General features: G+C 29.9%; 8 protein-coding genes across 12 annotated transcripts; 3 read left to right on the top strand and 5 right to left on the bottom strand.

Moving 5' to 3' along the window:
- Positions 1-310: 310 nt before the first annotated feature.
- Positions 311-3,239, bottom strand: cpb (F-actin-capping protein subunit beta). 2 transcript variants are annotated; one of them, XM_033465536.2, is made up of 4 exons: positions 3,080-3,239; positions 2,200-2,411; positions 1,732-2,104; positions 311-1,617 (listed from the first exon to the last, which is right to left on the bottom strand). In XM_033465536.2, the coding sequence occupies exons 1-4, from the start codon at positions 3,080-3,082 to the stop codon at positions 1,384-1,386; spliced, it is 822 nt and encodes a 273-aa protein (XP_033321427.1). In that variant the 5' UTR covers positions 3,083-3,239; the 3' UTR covers positions 311-1,383. The 2 variants fall into 2 exon arrangements, with proteins under 2 accessions (XP_033321427.1, XP_033321428.1); XM_033465537.2 differs by having other exon boundaries at positions 3,174-3,222.
- Positions 3,240-4,417: 1,178 nt separating this feature from the next.
- LOC117217718 (1-acyl-sn-glycerol-3-phosphate acyltransferase gamma) lies at positions 4,418-8,867 on the top strand. Its single transcript, XM_033465535.2, has 7 exons — positions 4,418-4,575; positions 5,797-6,058; positions 6,239-6,411; positions 6,512-6,673; positions 6,759-7,097; positions 7,185-7,404; positions 7,481-8,867. The coding sequence occupies exons 2-7, from the start codon at positions 5,878-5,880 to the stop codon at positions 7,564-7,566; spliced, it is 1,161 nt and encodes a 386-aa protein (XP_033321426.2). The 5' UTR covers positions 4,418-4,575; positions 5,797-5,877; the 3' UTR covers positions 7,567-8,867.
- On the bottom strand, positions 7,481-10,195 carry LOC117217717 (uncharacterized). The gene is made up of 3 exons (XM_033465533.2): positions 10,044-10,195; positions 9,185-9,480; positions 7,481-9,112 (listed from the first exon to the last, which is right to left on the bottom strand). Exons 1-3 carry the CDS (start codon positions 10,059-10,061, stop codon positions 8,941-8,943), a joined length of 486 nt encoding a protein of 161 aa, XP_033321424.2. The 5' UTR covers positions 10,062-10,195; the 3' UTR covers positions 7,481-8,940.
- Positions 10,196-10,560: 365 nt separating this feature from the next.
- On the top strand, positions 10,561-12,112 carry Obp59a (Odorant-binding protein 59a). The gene is made up of 6 exons (XM_076524167.1): positions 10,561-10,839; positions 11,018-11,283; positions 11,383-11,518; positions 11,592-11,627; positions 11,731-11,922; positions 11,994-12,112. The coding sequence occupies exons 1-6, from the start codon at positions 10,777-10,779 to the stop codon at positions 12,015-12,017; spliced, it is 717 nt and encodes a 238-aa protein (XP_076380282.1). The 5' UTR covers positions 10,561-10,776; the 3' UTR covers positions 12,018-12,112.
- Ist1 (increased sodium tolerance 1-like protein) lies at positions 12,100-14,458 on the bottom strand. Its single transcript, XM_033465531.2, has 6 exons — positions 13,997-14,458; positions 13,642-13,918; positions 13,409-13,570; positions 13,209-13,340; positions 13,052-13,105; positions 12,100-12,954 (listed from the first exon to the last, which is right to left on the bottom strand). The coding sequence occupies exons 1-6, from the start codon at positions 14,263-14,265 to the stop codon at positions 12,775-12,777; spliced, it is 1,074 nt and encodes a 357-aa protein (XP_033321422.1). The 5' UTR covers positions 14,266-14,458; the 3' UTR covers positions 12,100-12,774.
- A 224-nt stretch (positions 14,459-14,682) lies between these two features.
- On the bottom strand, positions 14,683-16,731 carry Chmp1 (charged multivesicular body protein 1). Its single transcript, XM_033465530.2, has 4 exons — positions 16,435-16,731; positions 15,656-15,976; positions 15,443-15,587; positions 14,683-15,355 (listed from the first exon to the last, which is right to left on the bottom strand). Exons 1-4 carry the CDS (start codon positions 16,454-16,456, stop codon positions 15,244-15,246), a joined length of 600 nt encoding a protein of 199 aa, XP_033321421.1. The 5' UTR covers positions 16,457-16,731; the 3' UTR covers positions 14,683-15,243.
- Positions 16,732-17,162: 431 nt separating this feature from the next.
- Positions 17,163-20,096, top strand: TfIIA-L (transcription factor IIA L). The gene is made up of 7 exons (XM_033465529.2): positions 17,163-17,327; positions 17,975-18,185; positions 18,267-18,605; positions 18,684-18,889; positions 18,986-19,129; positions 19,208-19,297; positions 19,415-20,096. Exons 1-7 carry the CDS (start codon positions 17,304-17,306, stop codon positions 19,520-19,522), a joined length of 1,122 nt encoding a protein of 373 aa, XP_033321420.2. The 5' UTR covers positions 17,163-17,303; the 3' UTR covers positions 19,523-20,096.
- A 590-nt stretch (positions 20,097-20,686) lies between these two features.
- On the bottom strand, positions 20,687-23,026 carry LOC117217713 (CCA tRNA nucleotidyltransferase 1, mitochondrial). Of its 4 annotated transcripts, none has more exons than XM_033465527.2 (6): positions 22,714-23,026; positions 22,104-22,483; positions 21,742-22,018; positions 21,432-21,626; positions 21,004-21,360; positions 20,687-20,903 (listed from the first exon to the last, which is right to left on the bottom strand). In XM_033465527.2, exons 2-6 carry the CDS (start codon positions 22,378-22,380, stop codon positions 20,732-20,734), a joined length of 1,278 nt encoding a protein of 425 aa, XP_033321418.2. In that variant the 5' UTR covers positions 22,381-22,483; positions 22,714-23,026; the 3' UTR covers positions 20,687-20,731. The 4 variants fall into 4 exon arrangements, with proteins under 4 accessions (XP_033321418.2, XP_033321417.2, XP_033321419.2 ...); XM_033465526.2 differs by having other exon boundaries at positions 22,104-22,410; XM_033465528.2 differs by having other exon boundaries at positions 22,104-22,406.
- Positions 23,027-23,272: the final 246 nt, after the last annotated feature.

Genomic DNA, 23,272 nt, shown 5'->3' with positions numbered 1-23,272 from the left:
CTTTTATATTTATAATTTCGTAATTTCACTAAAGTGCTATTAAAATAATTGACATAAAAGTTAACGCTGATAATAGCGGTGAAAAAAATTAATTCGATTGCATTACATTAAATAAAAAGTTCATACAATGAAGAATTGTTTTAAATATTAATATTTATTCTTTTTTTTAAACTTGATTCAAAAGTTTTAAATAAGTTGAAGCTCTCTGTTTACAAATACTTTCATTTCATATAAAGTCAAATTATTTTCAATTTATTTATAAATTGCTTTAACTAATTGGGTAGGAAGTCATGGAAGAGACTGTTAAAAATTTATTCGCAAATATTCTCTTTAATATTCCTACATTTTCAAACATTAATACTCTTATATTTTGTATTATTAATAATTATTAATGATTAAAAAAACATTACGAGTGCCATTACATATATATAATATATTTGTGCTCACGCTTATATGAGCGCTGCACGCACATCACACATACATACATACACATTCACACTGGAACATACACACACACGTGTAGAACATGTCGAAAGATATGTAACACAGAAACAAGAATGTATCTATATGTGCATTAATCTTAATTCTTTTATAATTTATTCGTTGTAAAAATTAGATGCATTTGTACAAGTACAAGGACATGTTCTTGTAACTTAAACCTACACAGACTGACTATAGTGTGTACGATCAACCAGATTATAGATATCGTATTATTACAATTTCTGAAAAATTCTTTAACCACTACTGTGACTTTGTACGTTCCCATAAGTCAAATTTTCAAAAAGAACCACAAGGTCCATAGCGATTTATGAAATTAAAAATAATCACTACATAAAACTATGAAAATGTACGGAAAATTATAACAATGCTTTATAAATTAATATTTAATACGTGCATGATTAAATGAATAAAAGTAATACAAAAAAGAGTGCACAATAAAATGAAGTATAAGTACATGAAATTGTTATTTATGTATTTCAAAGAAAAATCTTGAAACATAAATATTGCATTCTATGAAAATGATACAAGTTGGTTATTATCTAGTTGACATCAATGTAAGGTGTTACATACCTTTAAACACATCCTATATATAAAACTCAGACACTCGTAATGTCTCTTAATATTTTATTCAAAATCTCGACATAATTAATAATTGATATTCAATTACTCATTTTTTTTTTTTGTTAATTCTTTAATACTTCAGGAAAAAATTCATCTTTACCGTTGCACCCTGCATATCACAGGAAACTATCCAAAATTGTTGTCACAGAATTTGCAACAATTCGAATCTTAATTTCATCATTTACGATTATTTGTATCTTTCTTATTCTTTTTTTATTGACACTCTTCTGAATCCGATAAGAGTTGATGTTCCTCGTAGGATCAATTATTAGCATTCCTCCTTTGAAGTGCGGCTGCGAGATCCTGTCTAAGGGCAGCTTGTTGTCTCTGGTCAGCCAAAGATTGTACAGATCTCAATCCATTGACAATATCTTTCGTTTTTCCAAAATATATTTCATTCAAGGTATTTCGGATTTTATTTTCCATGTCTTCAACCATGCGCCCAATGTTGGCAATATGTGGAGAACTTTCACTTACTTGAGCATCCTGTTCAACCTACAAATTTTCATTAATTATGTAATTTAAATTACTGCTAATACTTATTATCATTATATAAAACAATCAATCAGAAATTAAGTCTACTAAAATCAGAAACAATTATAAACAGACCTGTCTCGTAAGGCTACCTCCAAGATTCATTGTTCCTGATCCATGCTTATTGGTCTGTAACCAAAGCATTGCAGTGGAAGTCAATTTGTAGTGTGCAGTTCTCCCATTTGATTTTTCTTGAACTTCGACAACATGAATAGAATCCCAACAACCCTTAATTTTCTTAGAACCATCTCCAGCTTTTTTAATAAGAATCACTGCTGCAAAACCATGATCCAAATCCCAAAGATATACAGAAGAAACTCCCCCTTCAAAATAGAGTTCCCTGTATTGATCAAATGCATGATTTGCATCTATCTCTAACTTTCTCAGTCTTTCAGAAGGCATAGAACCATCTTCTAGCGGAGGATCATATGTATTACTCCAAGGAGATCTAAAAATTATAATTTTTAATTTACTCTAACTAATTAGTTCTATAGAATCAGTTACAACAAAGAAGAAGGTTCAAATAGATTTAAAATTTATTACCTATAAGAATCTCCATCTCTGTTATAATCACAAAGTAAATAATCTTTTCCAGATTCTTTATCCTTTGCAATTTTCAAAGGCTGATCAACTGATGATAAAAGATCTTCGCAGAGTGTTGGTACAAGATCTATTAAATCACTTAAATTCTTTTCTATTTGCTGTGGTGGCAACCTTCTCATCAAATCCAATGCACAATCCATTTGTTGCTCCGTCTTTTAAAAGAACATGCAAATGCAAACTTAATTTCATTCTCAATATTCAGTTCGTGAACAAATTGTTTCTTAAAAGAATATCAATTAATTTTGGGAAAACTAATTTCAAACTTTAATGAATAACTTAAAATATAAATGCAATTCTGTTACTCTTAAATTTGGAAGTTCAATCATATCATTTTGCGTATAAGTTAAAGAATAATAATTAACTGTCATTATTTACAACTACTACTAAAAAGGATAAGAAATATTGTAAGACATGAACTAATATCTGTTAATTTGAGAACGATCAGCAATTTAGCATACAATAAGAATAACACAGAGAATCGTCATTATTAAAAGAAAATGAAAAACATTGTTGTCTTCATGCTTTCTTAAAATTGATCAAACAACCGAAATTTTAATATGTGTCAGTGTAGAGCGCCATTTTGACATTTGTTTCGTTTGAGGTTAGATCAAAAATTTTTTTCCGTGGTTTAAAATTGTAAAAAAATAATGTCTTCTACATCAAATAACGATCATAAATTTAATCAAGGGTGAAATATTTTAAAAAGTAAAGTTTCGTTGTTACAGAGACTGTTTACCATCAGTTTCAACAATGGTTTTAGATAACGACATTAACAAAAAAATATAACATTGTACTTATTGTTGGAGAGTGTTGAACTCACCATTTTAAATGATTGAAAAATTTTACGAGCGTCGATCAGAGCATCAATCAATAAAAATTACAAAATCAATGAAAAATTTATCGAAACTGTTTACCCTCTAACCCGCATTCAGCCACCGAAAACGAATATTCAAGGGGCGTGTCAAGACTAGCGCTGATTGGGTAATATGTAATACAATGCTATCAACTTAATATTGATAAAATGCTAACTATCAAAGAAAGATTTAAAATTAAGATTGTTATTAATAAAGAAAATTCTATTTACCTTATTTTACAAGAACGACATATCTACATAAATGTACGTTTGTGATATCTACATATATAAATTCAAATATAGGAACTTTTACTCGTTTTAAATATAACATCATCGTGGAGAGAACTATTATGTAGTATTACAGATGGAATTATAAATCGAATAAAAGCAGATTCTTATTAATTTATATTATACATTTAAAACGCGAATAATATTTCTTTAATTGATTTTGCAAAATATCGTATCATCTTCTTGCAATACAACATTCCATACCATGCAATTCTCTATTTTATAAAATCTTCCAGCAGATGGCGCTATAATATTCCGCGCTTCTTAGTGCTAGCATGGATTTCTTATAAACCATGGAACTAAGAATACTAATGGACGGAGCATTAGGACAAGAGGGAGGATGAGATTCGCGGCAAGGGAAGATTACGTGCATTTAGGCTGCTTGCGTGTGATTCGAGTGATTCCGAGTCTAACCGAATTACAGTAATGAATCCTACTCCTGCACACCTCCAGTCTGCAGTTTGATCCGTTAGCGAGGGTCAACATCGAAACTTTCTTTGCTCTGATTGACTGACGATCCATTGCTGAGACAATATTCACTGCGGATTGGATGTGCCGTAAAATGGTGGGGATGTGCGCGCCAGCTTAGGGAGCAAGAAAAGGGTGCAGGAATAGGACTCATTAGTGTATGTACATACAACTGAAGTGCATGTAGTCCCACTTTACGGTGAATCTCACTTCCCCCTTCTCCTTTTCAAGGTACATATATGTTCCGTCTATATGGCTTAAGTCTATGACCACGGTGTACATCAGTAAGTGTAACGTGCAACCAATCATGAGAAGGAAGGAAATGTAGTTTCAGGCACAACTGTACATTGAAAATTGGTTTTTGAAAAATACTGGAGTTTCATCTCTATAGGAGCCGTATTGATAAGGACTCATTTACACACCTGGACTTTAATTTTTAGATCCATGGTCTATATTTCCATATTTGGCTTTGTCTCCTTCTTTCATCGCTTCTACTTTTTCTCGGAATACATACTGCGCATGTATAGAGTATAAAATAGAATGGTAGGGATAGAAATGTGATGCCGGAGAGGTCGTAGCGAAAGCGCGACACTGTGGAGAGAATACTATACAATTCTCTTGGCAACATTTTGCGTGTGGCGTTTTACTCAGCATTTTCCTTACAAAACAGTTGATTGTAACGATAGTGTAGAAATGATTTGAGACGGGTGAGTTTAATTTTTGTCGAAAACTTACGACTCACTTCGACTTTTAATTGTGAATGTTAAAAAAGCTTTATAAAGGTGTAAACTGTTTTGAAAATATTACGTATGATTTCATATAGTTCTTCAAAAAATTCATGTTTAATTCAGCGTATTTTTGGAATACTAATAAACTCTTCTATTTAAAATTATTCATCGACTTTCTAACATACAAATTTTATTGTGGTCTTCGATATAATAGATTTTTCTTGCCAGCAACAATTGGAGCAATAGTTTCGTAACATTTCTCATTCAAAAGCAAACTATTTTCTTAGGTGCTTTCTGTTTGTATGAGAGCAGGTTAGGTATTGTAATTTATTTTGAAGGCTATATGAAAACAGTAAAAATGAAATCATTGAAATAATCTTCAATAAATCGAAGTGATTCATTTTACAATAAGATATATGGAGAAATGAATGATGTAATTCAGTGATTAATCTTACAAATGCTACATATATCCTAATTCTTGATGATATCATTTTTAATTTAGAAAAATCAGATAATTGTTATTACATATGTGTGTGTAGGAAAGGAATTGTATTAACGTTTTTGTAATTATTAGTATTCATATTAAGTGTTATCTATTAAGGATTTTATAATGCATTCTTAAACTGATGTTTATATACATGACATGACATGAGGTGACAATAATGAGTTAATAAAAGACTTAATTATTCCAACTTATTGACTTTGGTAGAACATTATTCCTGTCCCCTTATCTAATAAATATGATATTTATATTTAAAGTAAAAGAGTTAATTTGTTTAAATTATATTTTGTTTAACTTTAAACATTGTTTTAACCATACTAATGATTGAAACAAACATTTTATGTTATATTGACAAATTGGTTTTTCGACAACAGTTTGCAAATGTAAATTTATATACAATGAAGAATAATGTTAATTCAAATTATTCAAAGTCTTATGACTTAAAAGATATAAATATGGTTTTGAATATATTAAATTTCATTAATTATAATAAAAATTCATATTTTAATTCTTTTTAAAAGATCTCATGGAAGTCTAAATATAATTAAATTTCATTTATGTTTTCAATATATGTATAATATATGTATAGCAAAATTAGAAGTTATTTGAATATTCTTACTTTTATTAAAGTTTAATTCATCCAAAACAGAATAATGTACTGGAACATATAATGTAGAAATCAAATTTGTTTGTTCCAGGCACAAAATACTTCAAGATCTTCAAGTGATATATACATATATTTTTGCTTTATTAAACGCACAGATAAGTCATTTTAAAAGATGGAAATGCTATCAATCTTAAAGCAGTCTACAGTTATTCACCTGATGTTTGCTATAACATTTTTTACATCAGGATTGATAATCAATTTCTTCCAATGTATTTTATATTTTGGTCTTAGACCTTTTTCCAAATATTTTTATCGGAAGATTAACTACTATCTCTGCTACACTTTTTACAGCCGTAAGTTAAAATATTTCCATCACCATATATTATTTTTATAATTGTGTTTATTTGATTAAATTTTATAAATATTTTATACAAGTAATTCTACTCATCTTGTTCTTCAATTTCAATTGTAATTACGTTGCCTACACAGAATAATAGTGAATTACATTTACTAAATTTAAGTTACATTTTCAGAATTAGTATTTATGACAGATTGGTGGTCTGGGACAAGAATAATGATGTACATAGATAAAGTAGAGTTTGAGAAATATTATGGGAAAGAGCATGGATATTTATTAATGAATCATACCTATGAAATAGATTGGCTTATTGGGTGGAGTTTTTGTGAACGTCTTGGAACACTTGGTGTAAGTACAATCAGTTAGTTATTTTTTTATATCTGCTGAATAATACATTTACTTTGATAATAATTAGTTTCACTAATTATAAAATATATGCACATTTCAGAATTGCAAAGCATATGCCAAGAAGTCGATACAGTATATCCCAACATTAGGTTGGGCATGGAAATTTGCAGAAAGTATATTTCTAGATAGAAGTTGGGATAAAGATAAACGAATAATTGGTTCTCAAATTGAAGAACTTGGAAATTACCCTGATGTTATATGGGTAATATTTTCTGTCGTTTTAAGCTGATTAAGTGATTTCAAATAATTTACTTTTAAATCATAATTTATTTAAATTTTATTTGCAGTTACTTTTAAATGCCGAAGGAACACGTTTTACGGCAAAGAAATTAGAAGCAAGTCAGAAGTTTGCTCGAGAAAAGGGTCTTCCAGTATTAAAATACCATTTAACTCCACGAACAAAGGGTTTCACAGCAAGTATACAACACATGCGTGGTAAAATTCCCGCAATTTATAATGTACAAATAAATTTTAAAGCCGACGATCCAGTAAAGCCAACGATTAAAAATTTATTATTGGGCAAATCAGTTGTTGCTCATTTGTACATACAAAGGATTCCTTTGGAGGATGTGCCAGAAACTGATGAAGCTGCAGCTGAATGGCTTCACAAACTTTACCAAACAAAGGTACAATTTCTTATTGTCTTCTTTAGCCACTTTTAATATATGAAATGTATAAATTTAAAATAATATATCTGTTTCTTTTTTCTTCAGGATCGTATGGCAGAAAGTTTCATAAATACTGGTGACTTCTTTGCCACAAGTGGCGTTCCCAGAACAGATTGTTTTGAAGTGAATAGGAGACCTTATACTTTACTAAATACAATTTTCTGGGCATTCATAGTATTAGTACCAATGCTTTATTATTTAGTCAATCTTTTCTTGTCTGGTTCAACCGTTTACTTTTCCATTGGTGTGGGTATTATTTTCTTGTGTAAGTATCATTTTCTATTTAACAATTTACATTATCACTCCTCGCACCGTAATATTTAATCCCCCTTTAATTTCAGTTTACCTACTTATGCACAAAACGATAGGAATGTCTGAAATAAGCAAAAGCTCATCTTACGGTGCGGATGATAAAAAATTGAAGTAACAAAAGGAGGAGAAAATAACAAAAGGAATACATCGTGAAAAAAGTTGATATGTTTCTAGGGGCCATTTCTAAAAAGTATTATTCAATTTTTTTTTACGTATTGTATTCCACGTGATTTTCCCGGTACAAATCACATCACGCGCAATGTTTTTAATGACCTGCGAAAGTATTTAAGTTTTATCATTGTTGATTATTCCCTTTCATTTTGTTAAATCTATACAATGTACATTGTATCGTTGATACATGTTATAGTTCTATTATTTGTATTTGGATGGTTTCTTTTGTTCAAAAAGGTTTATTTGGGAATCTTTAGTTCTATATGTGTGTCACATTAATTATAAAAGTATTAAGCCGATTATTTCTACGCTTTTTGATAATTTCCTTCAATATTTCAGTAATTTTTACTTTTAAGAATTTTATAGAATCCTTTATTTGCTGTTAGAAAGGTTTCAGAAGTATGTACACTGCGAAACGATTTATAAATTATCAAATTATGATTTGTATAAAAGATAAAGATTTAAAGATTACACAGAGAAGTAAATGAAAGTCCGAACTGAAAATTATTCGACGTAATCATTAAGAATACGGCCTGAAATACACGAGCATTTTACACACAGTATGCTATTGTTATTTGAATGCATTCGATGTTCCTTAATTATACTGCATTATACTGTTAGCACATTTTCCGCTGTGTAATATCGGCGCAGCTTGTTACATGTAATCAATCGCGTTGAAAATCAGAACGCATTCAAAGGGAAGGTGCAAGTCATTTTTTATTACGTCATATCGTTCCTCAGCATGCAGCATGTTGCACACTGCTTATTACCGTCTCATTCGTATAGACGATATAAAAATGTTGGTAATATTAAAACATTGTACGTCTAATAACATCAAGAAAAAAAATACTCGTGTTCTTCAGTCCCACGCGAATGACTTCATTTATATTTGACTCTACCTGATCTATTTATTTCAAGATTATTTATATTTTATAAAAAAATGTCAACACCTAAAATTGAATATTCATTATTCAAACAAGATCAATAAAAATTAATTAAGGTATGTATGTTACCTTAACTTTTTTAATTAAACTATTTTTGTAATCTGATGTATATGTTATGAGTGTGAATGTAATGCTTATACAGAAATACATATATTCCCTTGTACATACATGTGTATATGTACCAACAGAACCGTTTGTTTCTTACTATTGTATTCAGATGTACAATCAAACATGTCTGTACCTTTTGTTTTTATTTTTCTTGTATAGCTGTTGTTATTGTTGAATAAATAATTTAATCCCAGTGTTTCTTTTCCCATTATATGTAATACATGACGAAATGTTTCTTGTATCAGATTCGACTTAAGCGTGCCCCGTTAATTTTTTAGTGTTCTCACGTTACTTTCGTGATGTCTTTCTGTGTATCCGTCGATAGGTCTAGCAACATATTGAACTGTTCTCAATTTGCCTGCTGCATCATAATATCCATATTGTCCTTTTACAGTACCATCAGAATGTCTCTCTTCTAATCTAAATTGTCTACTTCTCCTGAAAGTAGTTTATTACATATTCAACATATAACGAATGTTGAATGTTAATTAAAGTGATTTTTGTATTTACCCGCGTCCAGTGTCGAATCCAAAAATATAAGTTTGGGGCCCTTCATGACCCTCTATTTGAAATTGTACTCTATCCGTTTTTTTAAACTTGTCCCATGGCTTTGCGTATTCCTCAGTTTTATTCTTCAGATCGTCATCATTCAGTTTGTCTCTTTCTAGTCCATACGAGGACTTCTCTACTGTAGACTTCGAAGGTTTCTTAATAGTCAATGGTAATTGATCGTTGTCGAAAAATCGATGATTTTTGGGCCTTGAATCATCATTAGTTGTCAAAGCAAAAGCAGCATTTATTGAAAGCTATATAAAAGAAATGGAAATACCGAATTGATTAAAAACGTAGAATTTTATATTGATTTTGTAATCCGCACTGAATGCACATACATACATATATATATGTATGTGACCGCTTACTATTTTGAATCACAAATTCTTTGTTGATCAGTCACGCTTTCATCCATTCGCACGGTTCATTGCTTTTCAAGATTAAGAACGCAATTTACAATTCTGTTTTCACTTCTCCTATTTTAATGAATTATTATTTGCATACCAGAATAATAAATACATTCGCAGAACTGCATTTACAAATAGCGGCGATTGCAACGATAAAAATTGCAAGTCAGCTCAGAACATTTGGTTTTGATTAAGAAATTTTGAAACAGGACAAAAATATTCGTCTATAACGTCTATCGCACTAGAAATTAATTCAAAAATTCGATTTGGAAAGCTGTTTTATTTGTCACACACGCGTACACATTATAAACTCGAAAGACCCACGTTTATTTACAAAACCTTCTGAATCATTCAATAAAATAACTGTCGTCCAAGTATTCGAGTAATTTTTCAAGAAAATCTGTACTTACAAGAAATATGTAACGCATCCTGCGCTGTTGATATGCAAAAATGAAGAGCTCACGAATCTCCTCAAATCTATCGTTATGAATTTACTGTCGTATTTTTGCTTCATCCTATCTCTCGATCTACTTTCTTTCATATTCCTCTCTCTCTCTCTCTCTCTCTCTCTCTCTCTCTCTCTCTCTCTCTCTCGCAATTTCCCCTACCCTTTCCCTTTTTTTACAATAGATTAACGCGTTACTTATCGGCTACCAAAGGCTGCAAACAGCAACAGGACGCATTTCATCTGTCCTCTTTCTATGTACAAGTAATTTACTATGTTAAAAATTACTACGTACCACAGCGCATAACAACGTTGTGCATTTAATAAATTGAAAAAATAAGTAGTATATAATATTATCGAGTCCGTCATCCAGAACCCCGAAATATCTCTTTTCCTGTTTGAGAAAATTGGTTTGAGCGTCGACAATGATCAATTTTATGTTCTATTCAGTCAGGATTGTGCAATCGGCGACACGCAGAGAGCGCACAATTGAAATAATCGTAACCGGATGCGCCGTGCCACCGAAATGTCGCAAACATCCACTGAACTCGAATTCTTTTCAGATACACCGTAACAGATAATTAATGTCAAAATGTTTTTCCTGTTTGTTTGGCTTATAAACACGCCCGGGCACAGATTGGTTTTCATTAATCATCTATCGGTTGGTCGAAGACTAGAAAAACGTACTTGTATTTGCCATGAATCACCTCGTTCGGCTCTTTTTGTGTTGCGTTATTTTGTTCTTTCTTAACGCGGGAGCAGTAAGTTAATTTCATTGTTAATATTGCAAACTTCGCAAATTGTACGCTATCGACATTAAAACTCTCACTATTCCTACGACTACAGTTACCGCTGTTGTTAAAATTTATTTTTTTTAATCGATTACACAAAGGTTTCGTTAATATAGAAAATCGAAATAAAGTAACATAATTTTTGTAGTGCTTAAAATGCCGCACAAGAAGTCAAGAAGTAGACATGCAGTTTCAGAAAGTGTTTAAAACCTGTTTGAAACAGCACGGTGGCGTTGGTACAGGTAGTGATGATTCGATGTCATCGGATGATGAAACTTCGGATAGTGGAAATTTGGATAGCGAGAGTTCAGAAAGTGATTCTAGTTCTGAAAAGATATTTTACGATAAACACATTTTCTATAGTAATAGCGATCGCTCCTCTTATAATCAATCAATGAATAATCAAAGAAATAGGTATATGTCTGAATGATTTATATTAAATATAAATCATACATTATCTTAACTAATTGTTTTATGAACGCGAAGCTATTAAATAACCAATGAAAATTATAGAAGTTATCAAAATGCAAAAAATAATCACAATGATAATGGTGGAGACTCCTGGAATTCGAGGGACCCTCGGAATAAGAAAGGTGATTTTAATAATGGGGATTCACGTTATAACAATAACACAGATCACGAAAAAGCAGTAAGTATTTAATATAGAACTATATATAGAACAAACTAACTTTATTTAGTTAAATAAATTTTTTATATTTCAGTGTGTCATACAGTGCTTCTTCAACGAATTGAATGTCGTAAGTAAAAATTAAGAGAAGGGAAAACAAAAGTTATTTTAGATCACTTTGTTAAATAAACGAAAAATTGTATTCGTTTTATTTATTTTTTTAAATACTACAGGTAGATCAAAACGGTTTTCCGGACAGAGATTCAGTAATTCCATTAATGAATCAAGATATTCGAGATCCAGAGTTGAAAGATTTCGTTGAAGAATCGATCATAGAATGTTTCCGTTATCTTGATACAAATAAAAAAGATAAGTGTGAATTTTCTCAAAATCTTTTAAAGTGTTTAGCTGAAAAAGGACAACAAGTAAGTATATAGTATAGTTCGTAGTAATTTTAATGTTATTTTATTACTGCTAATAAGATTGTTAATTTCAGAAATGTGAAGATTGGGACAGTTAAAGAAACACAAGAAGATTCATTAAAGCATCTCCATATGTATTTTGAAAAACAAAAATATTGTATTAAATAAAAAATGCATCGGTTATTATCGTTAATTATATTTCTATTAACATACAAAATAAAAAGAGTTTGAGTACACTTTATTACAATGCTGTACACACATTAATATTTCAAGATTTTTATATTGCACAGTTCTCACAAATTTTCCATTTAAAACATTACAAAACAATGCAATATAAATATTTTACAATATATACAAGCAACATTATGAGTGGTAGACTAACAGAAATGCAACTATAAAAGATTATTCTAAAGCTTACAAAATATTACCAATTTACAAATACACAGGTTTTTTTGTTCGTAATTAAGTTTCTAGACCCCAACAATGAACATAATAATGAAATTTTTTAATTTTTAAAATATTTATACTTTATTACATTAAAGTATATGTAAATAAAGAATATATAATCAATACCTCAAAGTTTTTAACTTCAAATTACTCAAGAAATTACAATATAATGAAATCCCTTTATTCAAATTTTTGAATTATGAAAGAAAATATTTTACAAACTGATTTTAAAACTAATACTGATTATATTATAGTAATTATTAACTGTAACGTTATTTGGTTACGTAAATTGCAAAATATTATACAACGATAAAACTACAATATTTCAAATTTTTACAGTTGTACATATACATATGTTGCATTATAACATACATAATTTACGCAATATATTTTTATGAACATAAAAGACTATTTCCTCTTCTTTAAATCTTCGAAACGTTTCATTAAATCATCAAAATCAATATCTTCGGTAGTAGTTGAATTAATTGGAGGTAAATCATTCTCCGATGGAACAGCTGGTAAATCTGGAAGCTGAAAATCATTCATCGGCATTTTTGATCGTGGTTGTGGTTTTGGTTTCTGATCGGACTGTAATGAAGAATTACAAAATTATAAATTACAAATCGAACAAAATTAGCAACAATATTGCTTTGCACATGCTAGAACACATATATCGTTATCTGACCTGTTTGTTTAAATCAGGTGGAAATGAACTGTATGGTGGAGGTAAGTCATTTTCCTAAACAAATAAATATTGTACTGTTAGAACTATAAAGAAAAATCAAAATTAAGATGTGTTATATAATTGAAGTATTTATAGAAGTGATGTCATGATTACTCACAGGTCTGTTATCATTGGAGTTATCTAAAGGAATGTTGTATGAAACAGTAGGAACATTGTGAGGAACATTTTGAGCTTTATCTTCTAGAGGTCCTGAAGGATTAACAAAACCCATTGCTCCTTTCTCTGAATTCTGGGAAAATAAATAAATAATAACTCTTTTCAGTTAGAAAAGTTCTTATGGAAGTGAACACCACTTACTATCAGATTCGCTGTAGGATCTGGTAATAGTGGAGGTTGAGGAAATCCAATAAATCCAACTGGTTGTGGCATGCCACCTCCGGAAGCTGTATCTAAATTATTCCTTCCTTCTCCATTACCTCCAATATCTATCAACAATGTATCTTTTCCCTCCGCCATTACCTACATCATCGAAGTTTATGCATGTACATACTATAAGCTACTGTCATTTTTTTCTACTTTTTAATACATACTTGGGGGTCTGGTTCATAAGGAACATCATAGTTCTTAGCAATTTCTATAAGATATTTTTCAACAAGAAGTTTGGACGGTGACTGTACGCTCATCTTCTGTTTCAACTTTTCAGAAATACTTTGCACCGCTTCTTCTCTGCAAGCATCTGTATATTGTTTACCATACTTTGCTGACAAAATGTCAGCAATTACTTTCATTTCACGAACATCAGTTTGAATTCTAGGAGCAGCCCAAATTATTGTAGAAATAGCTTCGGCTAAACCTTCATCCAAGTCTCTATAAAAACCCAATACATGTATAATGAATATGATAAGTGTGTCATCTGAAAATAGTCATTATTCATAGAATTCTTACTTCATTTGCATGATGAGACCAAAACGTGCCAATAAGAGATCACAATACATTTCAAGCAGTTCCATAGCCTCGACCATGTAATCTTCCCTAATTATATGTTCCACGCGTATTTTAGCTCTTTCTACTTTTCCCGTTGCAATATAGTCAGCAATTTCTTTTCGTGCTTTTTGCGCGAGCTCGGTTTTCTTCTTCTCGAGTAATTGCATTCGATATATTGCTAGACGCAAATGCGTCTTCAACGTTTTGTATTGTGTTCCCTTCGAGAACATTTTTGTTCGGTGTTTCACAAATATGAACAACTAAAATGATTTATACTCTTACGTCCAGTTAGTTAATACATATTGTTCGGGGCAGGATCTTTTAGCAAAAATGTTTATTAGCGTTGAACTTGTCGAACAAAGAACACATCACCACAAACCATAGAGCGTGACGTTATGTATCATCATCTGCACTGCATTATCATTTGAACATAGAGTATACATACAGAGATAGGGTTAGAAATTCTCTGTACGCGTATTAAACACCATTGGTTTTTTGCGCCATCTACGTTAAAGAGCAGAAATTTTTGAAACTTCGAGCATAGTATGGATATATAAAGTACACAATATCGGAAATAATTGCCTTTTTCTTATTAATGTAAAACTCTGTTGTATTGGGTTTATAATTTCTTATACATAAAATTATACTTAATTTTAATAATGTTTTTTATTCCAAAGTTTTGTGAAGTAAAAGCTGCATCAAAGATATAGTTGAATTTTTTTTATGTACGAATATTTGCAGAACATTTTAATATATTTATCATAAGCACGCATCTCGCAGTACAGTTATATATTTGCATAATTACAAAAAGAAACATTTAGTTTCATTAATTATTTTTATGCTGACAATTAAACAAATATGTACATTATCTAAATATATATATTTATCATATTGTGCACACATATTATTATTACTATAGTTAGGCATGTTTAGTTATGGTTTTAATATTTTGATTCTTGTTGAATCATGTAAGTGTAAGCATTAATATTATAAAATATTTAATATTTTTAATTGTTCCAAGAGGCTTTTGTTTGAAAATAGTCCTTGCAAATTGAAAGAAACATATTTAATTTCAAAAGTAACCAAATATATGTTAGGCAACATTTGGTTGCCTTATTTACTGAGTATATTGCTAATTATACTGGACAAGCTTTAATTATTTATTTTATTTATATATCTGTGCAATTAATAATTTTATTTATATATTACTATTCCCGAAGCCTTGCTAATCGCTGTGTGAGTTCATCTTGTTCCTGACTGACAGTAGTGGTACCTATACTACCTGTCTGTCCAGATGGCAATTCCATATTCAGTTCCAAACTGTAAACATTTATAGATTGTTATTTCTTAATTCAGTCTCATTCATTAATTATCAAATCCAAGGACTGAACTAGAAAACATATTTACCCAGCTTCATCTGCAACTTGTTGTAATAATGATTCAACATCATTTTGTGGAACATTAGTGGTTGTAGTTTGGGACATTGCATTTTCCATGTATGAACTTTGAACATCTAGATCTTCAAATTGACTTTCAAACTTATCCATTAAACCTAAAAGTAAATAATTATTTTATGAACTGTAATTTCAGATCTTTATATGAATACTGTTTTATTATTACCTGAAATTTTTTCCAAATTCATTGACTTCATTGCAGCATCCATTGCTTTAACCACCCCTGCCATTGACTGAGTAACTTTACGCGTAGTCAAAGCAGTTTGTACTCTACTAGCTACTGCATCAACTCTTGCACTCATACGGAGATAATTTAATGATTGATTATGTTGACGAATTGCATTTTCTGCATGAATACGGGCACCTTCCATATTTCCCTTTTGAATAGCCTTTTTTATTTTAGCTTTTTCTACTTTTTCTTCTTTGTCACATTTCTTTGAGTTTCTTTCCAGTTCTTTTACAGCGAACTTAAGATTAAATAAGTTCTCTATGTAATAATTTAAGAAAATATATTTTTTTTGTAACTGAATTTTGATTGATTAAATGAATATCTTTTGGAACGATTTTAATACCTTCTTTATTACTTATATTATAAAAATATAATCATACAACAAAGACATTCGAATGAGTATTTCAAATGTCAAGTCCAATTAAAACAAACGTAACCTAACTTTTAAATGAAAAATTTGGAAAAAATTGTAATCAATTTCTATAAATAATTGATTTGTGGACAAAATTGGCTATTGTAAAAATGAAATCTTATGTTTGAAGAACTTTTAGAAATAGTCAAACTATCATAAATAATTCACTTGTAATCTACATATATTAAGATCTTAAACGCAAAATTATCCTACAAAAATGTTTACACAAATGTAAACATAATTCAGTAAATGTCAAATGTTAAATACATATATGAATCGTGATAAATATTAAAAGAAAGGATACTTTCCATCTGAGAGACGGACATGACTGATTGTTCGGCCCCCGTTGTGACAAAACTAATGTAATTAACGTCTTAAACAATGAAATGGTTTCTTTTTTAGAAAAAAATAGTTTGTTCAATATTTGAGTTGTTTGTCACTCTATCTTCAGAGAAACTGTCATGTCAATCATTGACATCAATATGGTTAAAGGAATTACAATCAACTGCAATCAATTTGATAAGTTGTATATTCAAGGCACTATTAGTCATCAGTCAGTACATATGTCAGAATATATTAGTATCGTATCATTACTAATCTTTTCCAAGCTGGCATAAATGACAATTGACAATTGATCTTATGTAGAAAGATCAAAATTACGAATTTACAAAGTGTGTAAACTGCTGTATCGACTGAGAAAATGGTACCGTTACTGTAGACGTGAAATCAGTAGGATTTTTCTAAACATGATCAATTTTGTTTTGTTAACGTTGCACGTTTTCTACTTTCTTAGCATTACATTTTTATACACATTCTTAATTGGTGTATCTAATTGCATATAAGTATGATTAATTATTTGTTGATCGAAGTGATAATGTCAACGAATCAAATGATGCAACAGCAACTGTAAACGATACGTATGCAGGGAGGCAACAACAGTGTTTCTAAATAGTGTTTCAAGGTTTCTCAACTTGTAGGCAGATGTACGAAAGGTTCGAATTGGAGTTTCACATCTCTATCAATACTCTGCGGTAGAATCAGGTGGAATGGGAGACGTGTCCACAGTATATAAAAGAGCGATGCTACCGCGAATCGGCTTCTGAACTGGGGCTGATTTATTCGTTGGATTATTCCTATTGTTTCTGTAATTAGACAATACGAATCATCCTCGCGATGGCCCTCAGTCAGACAAGCGTGGTGAGTAATAAATATGAACAAAACTGACGACCAATTGAAGGGACAGTTAATTATGATCATTTTAATGACGGCAATGACGATTTTTGTCGTTTAATTTTATTCTATCACCTTTGTCACTATGATCCTAATCTCTGATCCTTTTACTGCAATAAAAACTTCATAAATCATGACGAATTTATATGTTATTTATAAAATCTTAATAATTATAATTTGTAAATTTTTAGATTTTAATATCAAACGATTGATATCTCGTTGCTATAAAAATCACTCCTAAATTTGTTTACACTTTTTCTGATTAAGTTTTTTAGATTGAAGCTTTTTTAAATAATTTTGATAAGTGAGGTTAAGTTAAAGTTGTCTAATGCTTTGAAAATTTACCATTTTCAGTACTTTGTATGTAATATTATCAAGTAATGACTGCGTTAAATGTAATTTATTGTAGAGAAAATTTTAATGTTCTTATTCTTCATTTAACACAAAGAACAGCTTGATTTTGAAGTAATTATAACATTTTAATTTTCAAATATAAAATGGAGTAAAGGTGAAATATAAAAGAAGTATATTGCAGTAATTAGTTGCGCAGTTCGTAAAGAACTGTAATGTAATATCTTTCTTATTTAGTTATGACACATATGTTACTGTTGCAGCTAAGATTATACAATACTGTGATAGAGGATGTTATATCAGGTGTAAGGGAATCATTTATAGATGAAGGTGTAGATGAACAAGTGCTACTAGAGCTCAAACAAATATGGGAAACAAAATTAATGTCTAGCAAAGCTGTTGAACTTAATCCAGATCCACCAGAACCTCAAGTCCCACAAATAAATACGCACAAAACTGTGCCTGTCAATAAAGGTACGAAATAAGACTGCAAGAATAAGAAAAATCTATTAACAAGGTTTAATCCAGTATTTATATATATTTATATGGTTTCAGGAATAAATGTAGGAAATCATTTTGTACAACAAACGGGAGGAAATGCAAATGCACAGCCATCGTCTCAGCAGCAACAGCAACAACAACAACAACAACAGCAGCAGCAGCAACAACAACAACAGGCACAACAACCACAACAGCAAACGCAAACCCAAACTCATTCGACCACAGCTGTCATGCAACAACATACTAGTACTCCGGTACAACAATTGGTAACAACTACGTCTGCAGTAATGGATCGACAAGTTCCTATTCAGATCACATTACCACCACAGACTGGTGTACCAGATGGTCAACAAAGAGTATTGACTATACATGTTCCTGCATCAGCAATTCAAGGTACACTGAAATAACAATGTAACAATGTAGCTAATTTAGTTATGAATATGTAATTAATGGAATCTCATTTATTCTCAGGCAACCAGTTGCACACAATTTTGACAGGTCCAGTTATTTCAGCTGCAATGGGATTACCAGCAACTTTGGCATCCACACTGCTCCAACAGCATGTCAATTCCACCCTTCAGGGTCAAGCAACATTGCCACCCCTCCAAGTGAATCAGCCACTTCAGGTTGTTACACAGAGTACAAATAATGTCTCTCAGCGACCTGTACAAAATCAGGTAATTAATAAAAATACTAATTTTAAATTATAAGAGTATTGTATTTCACATAAATGAAAATTGATTTCTTATTATTGCTATTATGTATTTATATAGAACAATATAGCACAATTAGATGGTCCACTTGGAGATTCATCGGACGATGATGAAGAAGAAGAAGAAGAGGATAACGAAGATGAAGAAGAAGATCTTGAAGACAAAGAAGAAGAGGAAAATGATGAAGCTGCAGCAAGAGAAGAGGTATTTGAAAATTACTAAAATTAAAGTTATTAGTGCAATTAAAAAAGTTTCTTACAGCAATGTATTTCTTTGTTTTAGGAGCCATTAAATTCAGAAGATGATGTTACAGATGATGATCCAGCAGATCTTTTTGATACTGATAATGTAGTCGTTTGTCAATACGACAAGGTATTTGTAGCAAAAAATAAGAACTCTATTTATTTAAAAAATAACATTATATTGTTATTCATATTTCTTACAGAACATTTTCCAAAACTAATTCAATGATTATTATAAAACTTTCAGATAACTAGGAGTAGAAACAAATGGAAATTCTACCTCAAAGACGGTATAATGAACCTCAGTGGTAAGGATTATGTTTTTCAGAAAATGAACGGGGATGCGGAATGGTAAAAACTCCTATGTAAAACTATGGAAATTGACCTTGATGATGTGTTCACGTGAAATTGATATAAAAATTTTACACTAGATTTGTGCTTCTACAAAAATTCTTTTGAACTTAGAAGCAAGTTTTAAAGAATAAATAGGAAATTTATTATTGATTGAAAGTTAATTCATTCTGAGATAGACTCGGATAGAATTCTTTTGGGAAATAAATGCATTGAAACCTCTATTAATCATATTAATAAAAACATTTATGTCTTTTAAACTGTATTATAGGATGATTAAATTCTAAAATGGAAATTATATTTTTTTTGCAAAGACTTAAAAAGGGTTACACAGGAAAAATCAATCCAGTATTATCTAAATCAATAGTAAGAATATTCTTTTGAGTAATTAGGGTTTCATTGCATAATTAATTGCATAATTAATTGCATAATCAAGCAAATATCCTAAATTATATTTTGAGGGGCCCCATCAGTGGGAATTTTTCACGTGAGTTTAATGTGTAAATAGATTCTAAGGGATTGCAATCTACCACAAGTATGTGATGCTCTTGAAAATAAATGTGTCTTATACTGTTAAAGATTTCAATATAAAATATTTCCTATAAGATTATACATTTGTAATGTATAATTGTTTTTCCTTTTTTTATCCTCGTTCAAAAGCGCGATATTCTCGTTTATATACATTTTTTCTCATTTTAATTAGTTTAAACACTCAACACAAAAAATTAATCACGATTGTTAATGCTGAAACTTTATTCTAAAACATAGGTATTAGTTAAATTATCATCCCTTCGTGTAAATATTTTTATTTAGTCGAAATAATAAATAAGCTAATAATTAAATGTAAAAGTTCTTTGAATGACATATTTATATATTTATAACATGCAAAGAACTAGTGCAAGAAATAAACAGAATTATTTTCAAATATTTACAACATTTATACATATTGATAACATACAAATTTATATGTATTGATAATGTATGTTTTGTTTTTATAAACAACTTAAAGAAATTACTATTGTAACGTTCTATAGACTTTAATTATTGTTAAATATAAAGTTTTTGAACTGCATACTTTAGTAGAAAATTGTAATTTACAGTTTCCTGCTTCTGAGAGATAATTTATAAAAATTTGGACTTCAAAAGATATGCGCCACAGATAAGCAAATTTAAAAAATCAAAAACGATGTTTTATTTATGGTGTTTATTCACATCATTGTTTATCTTCTATTTCACTAACAATTCGTGGAACTTCTTGAAGCAATTTTTCTGTATCGATTTCAAAATTTGCATCCAACCAAATGTCTTTTAGTTCTTTAATAACTATACCCATTATTTTGCCCTTTTTAATCTCTTGTTTCAGCATGTGTCCACTAATTGGAAACCTAAAATAAAATAGATATTAAAATGATAGCACTAGTAATAAATACAAAATGTGGATATTTTAATCCTAACTAGAGAATATCCATTACATGTTTACTTTACCTAGGAAGTGCAAATTTTTCAAATTCTGCAACATAATTAAAAAGTAGTTTGCACCTAAGTAGTTCACAAATAAAAGCCTTGCAATAATTTGTGTTTCCTTTCCAATGAACAAGAATACTTTTATAATATTTTAGGTTTTCTGATGGTCTGCTTTCCTTGAAACTGACTAAAAATGATGCTAAATCTCTTTCGAATGCAGACAATTTTAATCTTTTATGAAGATTGAACGCTTCATCTACATCTTTTAACATCAGAGCAACATAGGAGATTGCATTCAAAGAAACATTGTTTTCTTTGCATTTATCATAAACAGTTTCAAACCTTTTTGTATCCACATTTTCTGGTAATCCAACATATCTGAGAAAACAATGTATTGGTTATTATTTAATTATTATGATCATCACTATCATTGTAAATGAAAACATTACTTTGCAATACCACATTCCAACATTTTTAATGTCAACTCCTTTGCATAATTCCCAGAAAGAATTTTCGACCATTCACTCCAAATTCTTTCACCTGATATTATTTCTAGACCCTGTACGTTTTCTTTTATTGCTGTTATTGCTGGTTCATTATAGGCATCTGCTTGTTCTGTAATTCTTCCATAAAACCGAAAATATCTACAGGATAATAAAGTTTAAATATAATTTATTCAATGCACCTATATGAGATTTTCGATTGTAATATTATTAAAGAATTATATATTATATTAATATAATTAAAATTAAGGAATACCTAAATATTCTAAGATAATCTTCTTGGATTCTGAGTGTTGGAACTCCAACAAATACAATTTGTTTTTTTTGTAGATCGTCAAAACCAAAAAAGTAATCGTATACATTTCCCTCAAAATCAAGAAACATGGAATTTACTGTAAAATCTCTACGGAGGGCATCTAATTTCCAATCTTTTGTATATTTAACTTTAGCACGTCTACCATCTGTAAGTTCGTCAATTCTGAGAGTAGTTACCTCAAAATTTTCCTTGTCATTGATTCTTGGGGTCACTGTACCTGTAAAATTTTTAACGAATTAACCTCATTCTGCTGAAATATTTTGATTTAATTATTAGTAGTGATATTAATGTATTATATTTACCATGTTTTTCTCCTTTATTATTAATCATTCTAATTTGCTCTTCTTCAAACATATTTTTCATTTCATCTGGAGTTGCATCTGTTGCAAAATCCAGATCTGTTGGGGTTTTACCCATAAGAATATCTCTGACAGCACCACCAACAATTCTTATTTCATAATTTCGTTTTTTAAATAATTTTGCTAAAATGTTTAATTCTGGTGTAAACAATGAATGAAATAAAGGATTATCCAATTTTGTAACCAGTGGATCATTTCTGCAGGGTGGAATGTTTTTCATCTCAACTGGTACCCAGTGATGGTATGCTTTCTTAAAATTTTAAAACATTAATTGTAATAAAAATTCTTTATAATACAATATTGACTAAAATGATATGTTGTGTCTATAAACAAACAAAATAAAAACATAATCTTAAGACAGCAAATGCTAGCAGGTAGCTTTTTGTATCTACCAGATTACATCGTCTAGCAATTTAAGTTTGACTTTTCATAGATAATAAATTACAAAAGAACAATTTTAAATTTAGTAATCTATTGCAACAAATTCCAGCACTTAACCTCACTTGCTAAGTAAAGTTATGTATATTTCGTATAAAGCAAAATATACATTTACCTTCAAAAAACAATACGATGCCAAGTAATTCAATTGTGGCAAAATTAACATTATTTTGAAATTATTTGATGACAATTTTGTTTTATGAAACAAAAATTCAATTACTTTATGACGAAAGCATTGTCGTTGGTCACTATATCCGTATCTTGTATTGACAGTGTGATGAAGGCTCTCTACAATCTGTCCTTTAATTTTAATTTAACTACTATATTATCCAAAGTATGAAATAAATAAGCAATGAAAATTATAAATAAAATTCAGAATACGAGTGCCAAGTTGATAATCAATACATACATATGTATAACTTTCAAATTTGTGCTACATACATTATATGTATGTGTGTATGTGTATACGATACGTGCTACACGATTTCATCCAATTAAATAATCAGAATAATTTTATATTTTTCTAAAAGTGTATTTATTGTAAAATCTATTACATTTATTTTATGTATATATTAATTTGATGTTGAACCTTAAGGTCGATATTTATAAATAGATTAGTTTCACAAATCATACATACCTACCACGCGAAATTTGTCACTTTTTTATTTCTTAAA

Source organism: Megalopta genalis, chromosome 8, assembly GCF_051020955.1.
Source record: "Megalopta genalis isolate 19385.01 chromosome 8, iyMegGena1_principal, whole genome shotgun sequence".
Classification (NCBI taxonomy): Eukaryota; Metazoa; Arthropoda; class Insecta; order Hymenoptera; family Halictidae; genus Megalopta; species Megalopta genalis.
Note: the sequence above shows the minus strand (reverse complement) of the source record. Positions and strands in the feature narration are given on the sequence as shown.